This window comes from Epinephelus moara, chromosome 9 (assembly GCF_006386435.1).
Source record: "Epinephelus moara isolate mb chromosome 9, YSFRI_EMoa_1.0, whole genome shotgun sequence".
Lineage (NCBI taxonomy): Eukaryota > Metazoa > Chordata > Actinopteri > Perciformes > Serranidae > Epinephelus > Epinephelus moara.
In genome coordinates, this window is record NC_065514.1 from 18,405,819 (window position 1) to 18,421,338 (window position 15,520).

General features: G+C 39.8%; 1 protein-coding gene across 2 annotated transcripts in view; it reads right to left on the bottom strand.

Annotated features, from left to right (window-relative positions):
* Window positions 1-13,620, bottom strand: part of LOC126395233 (rab GTPase-activating protein 1) — a 101,184-nt gene extending 87,564 nt beyond the window's left edge. For both annotated transcript variants that reach the window (XM_050052543.1, XM_050052542.1), the window contains exons 1-2: window positions 13,491-13,620; window positions 435-670 (exon numbers count right to left, since the gene is read on the bottom strand). In XM_050052543.1, coding sequence (XP_049908500.1) covers window positions 435-587 — 153 coding nt within the window. In that variant the 5' untranslated portion in view covers window positions 588-670; window positions 13,491-13,620. The remainder of the gene's footprint in view (window positions 1-434; window positions 671-13,490) is intronic.
* Between the last annotated feature and the right edge of the window lie 1,900 nt (window positions 13,621-15,520).

Sequence of the window (15,520 nt, forward strand, 5' to 3'; positions counted from 1 at the left end):
GTGACCCCTGACCTGCAATTTTAATAAGTTACACTGATGACAAATTGGTGAAGATTAAATAGATATCAAGATGTTTTGGTAAAGCACGTTGAGGGTCCTGAGATATTACAAAAAAAGAGTGCTCATATGACGACATTTAGTTGGCAGTGCACTCTGGCCTCCTACTAGAACTTTGAAAATAACCTCTTGCTTTACAGAGGCTATAATTTTTCTTATGTAATCAGGACCAGATTGTGACCATTATAAGTTTTGAGCATAGTCATGAAATTCACAGTCAGCAGCATTTTAGGAAATTATTTATGCCCTTGAGGGTGTTACCACAGTAAATGTCAACAGACCTCTATACTCATCATTTTGACTCTGACCAGTACAGCTCTGAAGTCTCCCTTCTCTCCTTCGCACCTCCGTCCATACCTACACCCAACCATCCTTACCTTCAGTCCTGTCTTTTCGTCATCACTACCATTATTAGTGGAGGAGGGTGTCTCGTCCCCCAGCCGGGACACAAGGACAAAGTCCTCACTGTTGAGAGTGGACACTGAGTCCGAGGACACGCTAATCTTCCCCACCGAGCCCTTGTCATCCATGGCTGCCGCTGTTAAACTCAGCCACGCTGCTCATGAATGGAAGACGGGAGGAGAGAGTGGTGGGAGATGATGAGCAAAATCACCTAGAAAAAGAAAAAAATAAATAAAGAAAAGAAGCAGAAAACAGTCATGATGTGATGAAATCCATGAAAGGCATCTTTTAAAAGGCAACTGGAAACTTGGCTACTTAGAAACTAACCCTCTCATAAAATGAAACCAGTCACAATTATTGCTTTGGAGGATTTCTTAACACCTTTAGGAAACTTTGAGGAAGCTGGGGAAGGGAGGGTTACGAGAAAATCGAGAGTGGAAGGAAAGGTTAAGCAAAAAGGCTTAGTTCAAGTGAAAGTGATAAACAAGAGAGTGAGCTACAGAAGTACAGGCACAGAAAAGAGCAAAAGAGGATCTGTGGGTCATGTGTTGCAAATCTGTCTATCTCAGCAGAATAAAGGAGAGGTATTTGCAAAATAGTCTGATCAATGCAAAGCCATGGTGATGCAAGTGTCATTTTGAAAAAGAAACATGCACATGGAAGTGAGGAATTAGGAACGAGCCAGCTTGCCACAAACATCCATCTACTTCATGTCAGTATTTCTCCTGATAAAGATTAAATTGTGGTCCCCCACCACCACATACACCGGAAATATATCACCTAAACACACAAAAGTGATGCACTGAATGTGCTAATTGCATTGTATGCACCTCTCAGTGCATGGCTACCACAACCACAAATAACCTGGATCCTGTGGGAAACACTGTACATTGCCAGCTCATCCTTCACTCTGCATTTCATTCCAGCTCCCTCCATTAATCCATCAATGAAATTTCAGCATAACATCACACTTTGGCAGAAGATAAATGCTTACAATGACCTATTAAATATGACATTGTGTGACTAATCAAAGAAAGTTAGCAAAACTGACCTAAGCATAAATTCTAAAAAATTATATCTTTATTTGTGAGGACAGTTAATGACAGGAGAAACAACCCAGAATTATTTTTTTTTCTAAGATATTCTTTTGGGCATTTTGCCTTTAATGGACAGGACAGCCAAGTGTGAAAGGGGGAGAGAGAGGGGGGATGACATGCAGCAAAGGGCCACAGGCTGGGCTCCAACCCGGGCGCCTGCTCTATCTACTAAGCCACCGATGCCCCGTTTAATAAAACTTTTTGTTCCTAATAGCCCCGTTTCCACCAAGGAGTGCAGTATGGTTCGGAACCGTACTGCACTCCATTTCCACTGTGAAAAGTCGTGGATGGTATCAATGGCGCCGAGGTGCAGACTTCCCTCTGTGTCACCAGTAATGAGGAAATACAGTGAGTGCTGGATGGAGCAGTGAGTGACAACAACCCCGCCCACATTTAAGAGCACTATTTGCTGTGTAAACACTTGGGTCTAGGTCCCATGTCTGAAGGGTTACTTTTGGTTCCAAAGGTACCATACCGAAAGTGTTTGGTGGAAATGGGGCTTATGTTTTAACAACACTGTGATTAACATGTGGTTAGATTTAGGTACAAAAACCACTTGGTTATGGTTAGGAAAGATCATGTTTTGGCTTTAAATCCCCGTTTTTGATGGCACAATCCCCACGGTAAAAAAAAAAAAGGAAACAACCACTTCTCATGGCACTGTCCCAGCAGGAAATGCATCGCTGTCTCTGTAAAAGACAGAGACCATTTTTTGTTTGTTGGTCTAGAACAGTGGTCTGCAGCTTGGCAGGTGCCCTACATCACCTGATGACAAAGTCAGCTCATTACAACGTCACTTAAGAAACGTTGATATGGTACATATGAAACATGCAAATATAACGTAATTATGGTTTGCAGAAACATACAATTCCAACATTTTCCTCTGGTGACTGGGCTGGGAGAGAAGATTTAGTAAGGTTCAAGGAGCAAGTGAGCAAGGAAAGCAAGAAAAAGAAAGATAAAAGAAAATATTTTCACTTTTACCTCTAGGAGCAAAGTCAAAAATCACCTCAGCATCAAAATTAGCATATTTAGTGAGTTTAGGTTTGACATTAGGGGGAAAAATTAAGGTAAGAACTAGTTTTTCAAACAAAATAAGGTAAAGTTCTACAGTTAGGTAATGAGGTAAAAGGGAGGTGGCATTGTGTGTAACACAGGAAGAAAGGCGCAACAGAAGGTTCTGGCAGAGGTTCAACAAGAGACCATAACAAGCTATTTCTGGCCGTTCCCCCTCTCCACTCCCTTTTCATTCTCTCCCATCTCTCTCTCTCCACTCTTTTCTTCTTCATACCCTCCTTATCTATCCCCCTGCAATCTTCTATTTCCTCAGCCCTCACTGCTCTCAAATAAGGGCTGCCCTTGCACTCCTACATTCTTCTAAAGGTTTCAGTTGCTGTTTCTTCCACTTTGCTCTCCTGTCAAACGCACGCCCTTCCTATTCAAAGCAGGCCCAACAATGGAAAAGTAATAGGAAAAAAAAGGTCTACAGCAGAAAGGTCAAAGCAGTTAATAATGTGCATTACTTATGATAACATTGTTATACTGACCCAGTATACCCCAATATAAGTAGCTATCTGTGTGTGACTACAAGGTTTTACAACATCCTGTGCTGATATGAATGTTATTATGAGGCTACCAAACACAAATGGAGTTACATAAACTGACAGCTTAGGCTTGTTCTCTTTTCTTTTCAAAGCAAACTCAGGAAATGAGCGACTGGTATTATTCCTCAAACAGTCCTGGGTGTTGTTTTTCACTTGTATTGCAAAACTGAAGTTCAAAAACAGTGTCATGGCACACAATGATTTGTCATAGCCTCTTTTACTGTGAAACATGCTATAGTGTTAGGTCAAGCAGAAAACAGTCACCCTTTGACCCCTAACGCTTGTGTTTAACAATGACACTATAGACTCTAAGCATGCTTTACACCTAACCAATCATAAAAACTGTTCAGGAAGCAATCTTGTAACTGATAAGGATTGGTAACCATAGTAACGCAACATCAACGTGAGTATTTTCCCTGATTAATAATGTCAAAAGCTGTTATAACAACTGTGCATGTATCTGACTTTAAGTACTTTGTCAGTTCATTAATTCCATTAAAAAGTATTTGACAGTGATCCCACACTAATAAGCCCCGAAACATTACTGTATAAGACGTATCCTTTACATCCTGTCTCGACCTGTTAGTCATTATGCATTACATGCAGTTAATTTGCAGTCTAGTGATAATAATGCTTGTAGTCGGTTAGTTTTTCGTGAGCTCTTTATGAAACCAAAGAACATAAACACACACATCAGAAGCATGAAAGTCACTAGAATTTGATTTCCCAATGTGGGTCCTGATGATACAGAATGACAATTGCCAAAACTGTCCAATAAACGCGTTCCTATCAGTCTGTAAGATGTCATGTTTATTCCTCTTGGTCCGTTTGTAAGATGTCAGTGTGAACAGGAACACAACATTGTATATATACTTTTTTCCCCCATATCCTGAACTACAGGTGTAAAAGCGCCCTAAAACTACACAACTCAGTGGAGTCCTATAACTTAAGGATCGGTCTCACATTGTGGTTTGGTTCAAGACCTAGAAAACAAGAAGTTGCCTTTCAGTCGTTGTCTACTTTGTGTTCACACTGAGTTATTACAAATGACCCAAGAGGAGTAATCAAGAAGTCATATGGACTGACAGAATTCAGCAAGGGCTGGGCCATACAACGACTATGTACGATATATTGCTACAGGCTTGTGCTATTAAAGATAGCATGTTATATTTGCTTGGAAAACATGTTTAGTATAAGACAGTTGTTTTGTCAGTGAACCTTGTGAGTTGTAATGGAGCCGAATATTGTAACGATACCTTTGTTAAATGTTGCTGTTGTCCCTGGCTTCATATGAGTACAGGAAAGGTTCGCTAACCACTAGGCTAATTTATATAATGTGAAATGCCATAGGCTTTTGCTAATAACATAAGCATGTTGTATTTGTGGGGAAAATATGTCCAGCAAAAGACAAGTGCTTTGTCTGTGAATAGTGCGAGTTATAATGAAGCCGATTTGTGTACTTGTGTTTGAAATTGTCTCTATTAAGCCATGTTTAATGTGTATTTTGAATCAAGTAAACTTTACAGCACTTCCGTTGCCGACTAGTGTTTTGGAGGTGTAACTGTTGTCCAGCTGCATATTTTCAAACAGGGGAATAAAGATAAGATATCGTCTATCGCCATTCAACCGAGATATGAATTTTTGTCCATATCACCCAGCACTTGGATTCACTCATGTTTTGGTGACTGTCATCCTGCATCATTGGCTCTACATAGACCCCTGGGGGGAAATAAAAGACCAGTAAGGGACAGAACCTGACTGTACTTCTCTAGTATCACAAGGAGCCCATAAGGAAATAACTGATTATGAGCGTTCTGTCTACAGTTGACAGAAACTCACTACTCACTTTTCAATCAGGGTTTCCACACCTTGTTCAACATCAAATTCAATGACTTTTAAAAGGACTTTCCAGGCCCAATTTCCTCAAACACAAGGGCCCAACATGTCATAAATGGATCAAGGTTTATTACTATTACAACACTGAGACTTTTTATAGAGAACTAGCAGACTTTACAGAAGCTCACAGACAACCATTAAAAAGATCATTTTTACTGACATCACTGTTTTAAGAGAACATCAGTTTCTATTCTTACCCAAATATATTCAAGCACTTTCAGTGACCCATGTCTATTCATGTATGTTTTTAAAAACTTTCAAGGCCTTGATTTTTTCTTCTTCCTCCAATTGACAAACTTTGAAGGATATCAGGCACCCGTGGGAACCCTGTTTAACATGGAGCTGCTTAAACACACATAACACACAAGCCGACACACCATTGTTTACCTCCTTGTCACTTCCTTACATCATCAGAAAATACCGGCACTCATGTTCATCGGCGTTACCATGGTTACCAAATGCCGTTGCATAAATATAAACATCTGAAAAGGAACAGGCGATTGCTTTGTTTATCATAATGACTTTCAGCATGGCCTTTAATGCAGAACAGAACATTTGGTTATATCACTTGGATAGCATGGTTACTTAAGCTTTTATATATAGGCCGAGCACTGCAGTGATTCAACATCTACCCTTTTAAAACAATGCTTTCAGTGAGCATTGACAACTCATCTTGAAGCTCCTGATGAAACCTCTTTTCAGGACTGTTAGTTGTGTACAGACTGGGACTGACTGACAGCCCGTTTCATGTTGGGCCCACCCTATTACCTGCTCGGATGTTCAGTCTAGCAACTGTCACAAATTTCTTCATACGTATGAAATACAAATTTCAGTGTAAAGCCGATAGACAATAGTAAACCCGCCAGTCCAAAAGAAAAAGCATCTGAGTAAGTAATCAAATCCAAGAGAGAAATTTGCATCACTCCTCATCCTCCTTCTGATCTTCTCAGGCTTTTAATCTTGAGGAGACATGCAGATGTTTACTCTACTTTTGGCTCAAAGGCAGCTGCTTTCCATTTTTAGCACACTTGTCCTCTGAGTTATTAGTCTAGTTCTTCTTCCTCAGATTCAGTGTTGATGAACTTTGAGTTTCTAGCGCCTTTCTACATGCTTAGATAGTCCTCATGCTTAAATTATGAGTTATTAACTTACCCACCCCAAGAGAAACATGAATATCTCAGTAAAATACTGTGTTTAGAAAAAAAATGAGACAGAGGCCAATCCCTTTTCTGGCCACGATAAACCGTACTTAAAGTAGATCACTACTTTGTAACCCTTGAGTCAACCATTTCCCTAGAGAGCAATGTAAATGCCGAGACTTTACAACATGTGGTGTTATCTGAGAGAGATGACAATCAGCCTCACTATTTCATTCATGTTCCAAGCAGCAAACACTGAAAACTCTATCAGCCTATGCAGTCGTGCCTAGATGCACATAAGCATGCATCAACAGAAAAGAAAGTACTGTTTCACGGACATACGCACAAGCAGCTGTATTATGAACACAAATAGGCCTTCACCCACAGGCACACATGTGCATGCACACGCAGACCTCATACTCTGTGTCTTTGACTAGCTGGCGGCTCAGACAGGCTTATAATGGTCGCCTTGTCACCCTTCTTTCCTCCGGAGCCTCAGCAACAGCCCTCTGCCTGCTCCTGCCAAGCTACACTGTTCGTTATCAACCTTTTCAGTGCCTTGGTACGTTTCCAGCGAGACACACAATCCATTGCCTATCACGCTACTGATGTTACAGAATTAGCTGCAGAATGTCCTACCTAAAGCTTAAAAGGTTCCTAAATGTCTTAAATTGGCGGACATTTCTCGCCTGTGAGAGAACTTTCTTGAGCTTCAACAAAGTCATACTTTTCAATTTTTTGCACATCACATTCGCTGCACTATGCTCGACGACGCCAGCTTGTTTTGGAGTGCAGAAAACCAGAGCTGCAGACCCTTTCTTCATTCCATCTCACCATTTTCTCTCCAGCCACACCCTTTCTTTCCCCCCACTAGATTCTGTTTCATTTATTCAGTGTTGTAAATTTTTGCAAATTCTTTGTAAATCTTTTCCCCTTTTCTTTGACTGTCCTCTGATAATTCCCCATGTTAGAAAGCAGATAAGAAGGGATGAGAATAGAAAAGAAGCAGGAAGCAAGTTTCCTCTAATGGAACACTGTTGTGTGTATCACCATGACAACAAGATCTTCGCCATCTCCAGTGGCTGATTGGGTGCAAACTACCTTTAGCAAAGGTGTTGATACCATAAACTGTGTAAAAGAAGGGGATGTAGCCACTGTGGTGCACCCATTAGTTTGTGGGTGACCTTTCTGAATTACAGAATTTGGCATCTTGTTTTTTTGGTGCCACAAGTGACCATATTTGGACAAGAGAATGGAGCTCTGGAGTAGTGAGGGGTGGATCCAACTGAGAACCTAGTACACCTGTATATAGTGCCTTGTCATTAATGAGGTAGCCATGCCCTAAAGCATACCCTGCTTTACTGTCTATTTTATTCTTAATTTGACCATAATTTACAAAACAAACATCATGCTGTATCTGAAAAAAATGGAACTAGCAATTTAGAGACCATAAAATCGTTAGGAAAATGTTAACTGAGGTAGTACAGCTAGTGATAAACAGGTTTCACTTCAGCATAGGCTTCTGAGAGTTAATTCTGGTTCTCAGATGGTTGTTTTCAGTGTATTACTTCCTCAATAAAATACTATCACTCTATATCAATATGCACTTCCCTCAAGAGACAGTTTTTAGACACACATAAGGCGCCTAAGAGGTGGCTAAGCGTTAGTAGAAGACATAGGCTACACTTTAAATGTTAGTCAATTTTGAAATTTCATGGTAGAGCTGTAACTAAGGATTCTTGTCATTATTATCTAGTTACCTTTTTTTTTTTTAACCTAATCGTTTTATATTATCAAATGCTCTTTCAGTTTCTATGTTCAGTTAAAGGAAGTAAAATGTAAAAAATTTCAATTAAAATATTTAAACTTACCATAATGTACTATATATAGCTGCAATAATTAATCGATTAGTTGTCCACTATTAAATTAATCGCCAACTAATTGGCAATAATCGATTTATCGGTGTAGTACCTTTTTTAAAGGGAAAAAAAGTCAAAAGTTTATGATGCCAGCTTTTTACATGTGAATATTTTCTGGTTTCTTTACTTCTCTATAAAAGTAAATTGAATATCTTTGGGTTGTGGACAAAACAAGACTTTTGACGACATCATTTTGGGCTTTTGGGAAACACTGGGCAACATTTTACATCATTTTCTGACATTTTATAAACCAAACAACTTAACGAATAAACGAAAAAATAATCAGCAGATTAATCAACAATGAAAATAAGCCTAATTGTTAGTTGCAGCCCTACTTTATAAAATGTCTTAATGTCCCAATGATGTACTCAAGTTGCTTATTTTTTGTAAAACCAAAAGTTGTTCAATTTACTAGCATTCATAGCAAAGAAAACCTGCAAATCTTCACATCTGAGAAGCAGCTCCAGAGAAAGTTCGGCAATTTTTGCCTGAATGATGCCAAAAACATTTAATTTATTATATGTAGCTTTGTTTCATAGGTTCATCATATGCACATTGAATTGCATTAGCTGCTTTACACTGTAAAACTTAGTACGTGATATTTTTTGACCATGCCAGGTTTTAAAATAAATAGCATCTATCACAGATTGTTTAAGCAAGCACATATTTAGTGACAAGATGCAATCAGGCACCAAACTGTACTTTTCAGGATTGCAAGTTGTCTGGTGTGTTAGGGCTGAACTTCACCAATTTAGCTGACAGTCCCTTTTGACACACAGAGTCATAACAGCACTTAGGCTGATGTAGTCTAGGTGTGTCCTGCAGAGTACACTTTAATTTTGGGACCAAATGACTGACAAGAGTGACCTCTCTCAGGGGTTTGTCACAGTTGAAAACAGGTGTTAAGTATCTGAATCTGTAACAAGTATATCTTACGTCAATCCGTGTGTAAAAATGTGAACGCTGGAAACCTATGCCTGTCTTTTCTTTTTCTTTTTTTTTTGATTCCTCCCTACCACTCTCCAGCTGAACAGGCTGTTCTGGGCTGCCAGCTGGGCCCTGCGTGCACCTCACAAGGGAAAGGAAGACACAGCCAGACACAGCCAGAGAGCATTCAGGCTTGCAACACAGTCCCTTTCGACTCGCCTCACAGCAGTGATTTCAGCCAGGCAGAGATAGCAGGGAGAAAGAGAGAGGCAGAGAGGAAGAGGAGAAAGAAGGGCAGAACTAACACAAGGTGAGTCACAAGGTACGGTGCAAAAGGCAAGAGAAAAAACAGGAAAGGAGCAAGTCATTAATTGTACAAATCAAGGAAACCCTAATCTATATCTTATTTGTTCTGTGTGAGCATCTCTTATCATCTCAATCCACATCCACAGCAGAGCACTGACTTCCAGTTCCGGGATGAAACCTCTGCGTGTCTCACGCTCGACAACAAAACAATCTCACATGACTGAGAATCACTCAGTGCAGGCCTGCCTTTAACTTCTGAAATGGAGCGCTGGCTACAACAAACCCCTCCACTGTGAGATACTGAGCTGCACACTGTGTGGCTATTCATGGAGATTTATTTAGCAGTGGTGTATCTCTGCTGGTTCGTAAAGAACATAACTATGGCGTATAAAGGAAATGTGACACCTGTGTGTTTAAGTCGGTATGTGCTCCTACAACAAACAGTTGTTAAGAGTCTTTGGAAATGGGAACTGAACAGCAAGTGTCACTGATACTAGGTTAATATGCGGTTTTAAGGAAAGAGTTGGTGTATTATGCAGGTTTTTTTGTGTGCAATCTGCAAAATAAATACAAAATTCAAAATACAATGTGATTTTATTACACATATAAAGGTTTATCTTGTTTTAAATTAACAAAATTTAGCCAACAACAGTGCGTTCTGGGTTTGTTTTATTTCTTGACCATGAACTTCTTTGTGTTTTCACTTCATACTACATTACAATCCAAAGGACTGCTTGTGTGTTCAAGGCGTAGCATGGTTGCAATGTGATTGTGAAAGGAACTGAAAACACTGAGAACACATTTGTGGGTGTTGCACAGTCTTGTGTCGTTCGTCTGCACACAGTTATATTCACAAATAAACTGCTTGTCACCACAGTTGGTCAGGAAGTATCTAAATCGAGCACTAAAAACATCACTGATCTGTCACCTCATAAAATCTAAAAACCAGCCCAAAGATAATCTTCCCTTCCTACGAATCATAAATTCAAATGGTAAAATAATTAATAAGCAATCAGTGATTCATAACACTGATTAAAGTTCTAGCCTTCCTGGGGTGATGACTGCAAGTCTGAATAATTTGAAGGGAATTCATTAATTTTAAACACAGGCTAAATTAACTGTGTCTCAGGGTAAGTCGTTAAATATCATTAAAGCAAACATTGACTTTTCTGATCTGAATTATTAGCGGTTTGTTTTTAAAAGACTATCAACAGGACTACACACTGAGAAAGAGAGCACCTACAAAGGAAACAAGCATTGATTTTAGATGCAGGGTGTGTGGTGAGAGCAGGTAGGTCGCTGGGTGAACTTTATATTACTGATGCTTTTCTGCGTCAAGCCCAAAACATATCCATAACGCTCAGCAGACAGCTGTGGAAGGAGGACTCCCCAAATAGTTTTATCTACTGCTACATTTAATTGAAAGATAACCCTCTAGCTTGAAACATCCAGCAGTTGCAATCACAAGCTGAATCAGAATATTTAATTTTCAAGTTGAACATGGCAAGACTCCACACAGCTACTAATGCAGACATTGCCTGATGTCACCAAAAATATTTACGTCAGGCTAATTGTTGACTTAAAACTGTGACTATTGCTGAGTCAACAACAAGCAAGGAAGACATTTTCTAAACAAATTCTTTACACTTCTTTCTCCCCTAGCCGTGAAATACATGTTCATGCTTTCAACCCCACATGGTCTCCTTTCATCCACAGCAACTGCAAGGAAACACGAATCCACTACAGCCCCCCTACCAGCCATTCAGTCTCCACCAGCGCCCCATATGACAGGTGCATCTGAGGGGCGTTGTTGGGACTTCGGAGCATTCAGGGCTCAGTGCAAACTCAATTACAGATAGAGCTATAATAGGAGGGATACAAGGGGATGCACTGAGAGGAGGGATGTGTGGAATCTCAAGAAAGTGCATCAGGCATTAGATGTGACATATTTGCTTCTGAGGAGGCTGGGTTATTGTATATAATTATGTTTATCACATTCATAAGTTACGCATTTTATGATGGCTGCCTTTAAAGAAGAAGCTGACATGTGGATGCTGAACTTAAATGACAAGCTACACTCTTTGGCCCTTAGGATTAGGATCAGTGTGGTCTACTTTTAATTGCTTACAAACAGGCATGCCAGAAAAAAAGCACTGTTGTACTAAGATCAATATTAAAAATGCATGTGTCTGTATAGTACTGGCATTTGCCCAAATGTGTAGAAGAATATATCATACTTATATTAGCTTAACAAAATGAAACTGCATCCCATAAAGCACTAACTTCCCTCAAACAGTGCACACTACGATTGTTGTTGTGCAGTAAATATTTGCATGTACACACAAAGCTAGGTTATGGGTCCTTTCTGCGTGTGTCACCTGTATTACTGTAATACCTGAGTTTCAGGAAACAGAACAGGAACACGTGCGGAGTCAAGCGAAGTGACAGTTGGCACGTATTGCACACTGTTAACTGTGCATATCTACTGCAGGGAAGTATTTGTACTCGCACAGAAACAGGAGCTACTGGTGTCAACAATCCTATTCTTTGTGAACAGTAAACATTAGGCTAACGACAGCTAGTTTGCTGTTCCTGATACTAACAGTGCAAAACAAGAGAAATATGGACAATAACTCAGTTTGTGTCAACACATCTTGCAGTACACATTAACTGATAGACAGCTGTGCAATGTTAAAGCAAAGATCTGAGTTAGCTTTTTTAGGAAGGATGCTGTATGGTACACCCATTTGAAATGTTGAAATCAGGGTCAGAGAGGTTAATTTAAAAAAATATTTTATACAGCTAGTTTGTAAATGTAACAAAGCATTGATTTTTGCTGCTGTAATGAGGGTTTTCGTGCCCAGCTAGTGCCACTGGTAAAGTGTCAATGGGGTCATTCAGCATACAAATTCAAGTTCATTCAGGCAACGCTTCACGGTAGACATATCAGACATGTTAGACACCCACGCACGCCACCACAGACTTCTCAAAACAATCCCTGCTGGTCCCTCCCTCATCATGTGACAATAACAGAACTTCAGCTAACAAAAACATAGCGTTTACTAAATGTTACGCAATCAATGTCACAATCAACACTGTGCCAGGGTGTGTGACTCAAGAAAGATTCAAGTCAAAAGATAAATTCCCAAACAAAGATTCACTTGTCAAAACCTACATATAGGCTACACAATAAATGGTTCTATCCTGTGTTAACAATCAACAAAAACTCATTATAGTAAGTGAGTTTAAGTAGCTTGAACTAAGCTATTCAGCTATCAGTGTTCTTACAAAATGAACTTGACTGTATGTGGTAAGCTAATGAAACAGACTGGGTGATGTGATAATCAGTACATTGTAATGTAATACTGAAAAAGTTAATATGCCACAGGAAATCGCAGTACAGTTGCCATAAACCACACTACAAGCCTTCTTTATGTAGGAACAAAAATAATGCACACCCAGTTTAACAGTGGCAAATATATAATGGAAACCAATGCATGTTGCTTGAGAATTTACAGTAGTCTCACAGTATGGTTGTCCCCCATTTAGTCACGAGATGTACTGTAACGTTACTGGTTTAATTGGCTTTTTGGTCTCACCGGTGCACCACTTAATCTGGATACAAGCAAACCTGCTACATGTCAATGCAGCCAGTTAAGCCTCATGAGGCCTCGGTACATTTCAAAGCCTACAGCTCTTTAATATATAACTTAATTAGCAGTTAACAGAATGTTGTTTAGCTCAATAACGATGGGCTAGCTTAATGTAGCAAGCTCAACTTATACCCCACTTAGCCCTTACAAACATGCCTTACGTTAGCAAAGATAGCTTCTCAGCAGTCATCGATTCAAAGTCCGACAAAAATGTTTGACTGCACAGTGACCAACTGGCGAAACTGTTACCTCGCCATAAAGCAAACTGCTATGTAAAGGTGTTGGCAGCAATTTGGTGAATTACCTCGATTACTGGCCCTCGCTGAAGCCTTGAAACAGGCCATTACTCTATGTAGCAAGGCTAGCTAACGCCTGCTAGCCATGCTACCTTGGCAGTTACAACCAACAAACAGGTATTTTGTTCGTAACTGAAGGGACAGTGGCATTAAACGTTGACGGTAGAAGTGTGCGCAGGTGCCAAATAGCTTACCTTTATTCCCACGGTTGTGTTTATTCCAATGGCGGTTGGCACAACATTGCACTTTCCCAACAACATCAGCAGCCAACAGCATCCAGCCGAGCTGTAAACACAAGCCCAACCAACCCGCTGACACCCACACTGCGCATGCGCCTGTCAGTGCCCCTCTCGTCTGTGATGAGGGAGGGGAAGCGTTGGCATTACCTAATGACACGATGCTCACACAGTCCGTGGGGGCAAGTCCAAGTCAGGTCCCAAATCAGTCGAGACAAGTGTCGAGTCCAATGAGAGTGTCTCAAAGAGTCTTAGCTTTTCAATGCAGTTCTTAAGTCCTCAGGGCCAAGTCCAAGTGAAGTCAGCACTTTTCAGTAGCAGGTCTTACTTGCAAGTCAGTTTTAAGTCTTTTTTTAATCATAAGTATGTATTAAAGGAGCTTTTGGATATGGTTTCTCTCTTTAATGTCTCAAGTCTAATTGTATATCTAGCGAGTCAAATATTAAAGGAATACTTCATCCACAAAATGATCTTTTGTGTATCAGTAACTCACCCACTGTTACCTTGAATTCATTGTGAAAACTCTGGTTTTTATCGCACACCTCTACTGTGAATGAAGAATCCAAAAACTGAGAAAATTCTTGGTGAATTGAAGTAAGCCTCATTTGTCCAGTCATATATTTAGTGCTTCCCAAACACATACATTTCCATTTAAACCTTACCACTTAAAAACTCTTTGCATAAGAGTAGTGCACCTTGGCAAGCCATGGATTTATAAAGAGAACTGGATACAGTGTTGGAGACGTGGCTACTTTGAATGAAATGAAAGTTTCTCAGTGGGGAATGAAGTCAAAAATGTTCAGTTTCTGGGTATAAAATTACCCAGATCTTTCAGATCCATAGAGCAAGTGCACAGGTGTTTCCTTTAACCCAGCCTCCCACCTGCTCGTTCTCGGCTTGCTCACAAATAACAACAAAATAACTTTGTATTTGGCTATTAGAGAATTTTTAAACTTTAGGATATAACGATTTAAATAAGGGCTATGTAAGTGTTTGTACTAGGAGGTTTATGTACCTAAAAGAAAACTATCCACTGATTTACAGAAGTCTCTTTCACAGTGTGCATCATGTGATGGACACGGGAGTCGTAATTGCACTGTTTGGCTGCTATGTAAAATAGGCTTCAAAACCAAATGCTGTTCCTGGGGGACTGTGTTCATTAAGCAGAGTTACTCTCCATGCATAAGACCTTTTTAATGGGAGTGTTTTAAATTGTAAGGTTATGGCGAAAATGCATGTGTTTGGGACATACTGAGCATATGGCTGGACAAATGAGGCTTGTATTATACTGCAAGAGTTGCGATATACAAATTATCTTTTTGTGGGTGAAGTATTCCTTTCAGTAAGTATCCCAGCCGTAAAGTCCAATTTGTATTTTTCTGACATACCTCTGACTCAAGGCTACATCCCTTATTGCTTGACAAATGCATTTCAAATGTGTGACCTGTCTTCAGAAGAAATGTTGACCCTAGAAATATTAACTGTAAACTGGGATTTGACTGCTTTAAGTTTTCCTCTTTCATTGGTAATTCATATCTTTAAACTGTTCAACCTGCTACAGTATTTTCCAGACCCATGAAAGCACCAACACTGCTCACCTTAATGATTAATCAGTCACTCAGATCATATAACAGTTACAATATTTGTAATATATTTTCTCTCCCATCTTTTTTCTTGTAACATGCCTCCTCACCCATGATAAACCATCACCTCAGCTGTAGTATAAACTCACATAATTCAGCAGTTTGAGCAGCGGTAAGTTATGAAAGAACATACCCACTCTTCTCACTGTGTTGTGGTCATGCCGGCCCCTCCTGTCCAGCCTGTCAGGGTTTGTTGTTTCATCAGAGTTGGACCAGGTCACATAAGCATTCCTCTTCTACTTTTTAACATAATAATCAAATCAAATCAAATCAAATCAACTTTATTTATATGGCACTTTTCATACAACAGTAACACAAAGTGCCTCACAGAGGTTAAAAACAACA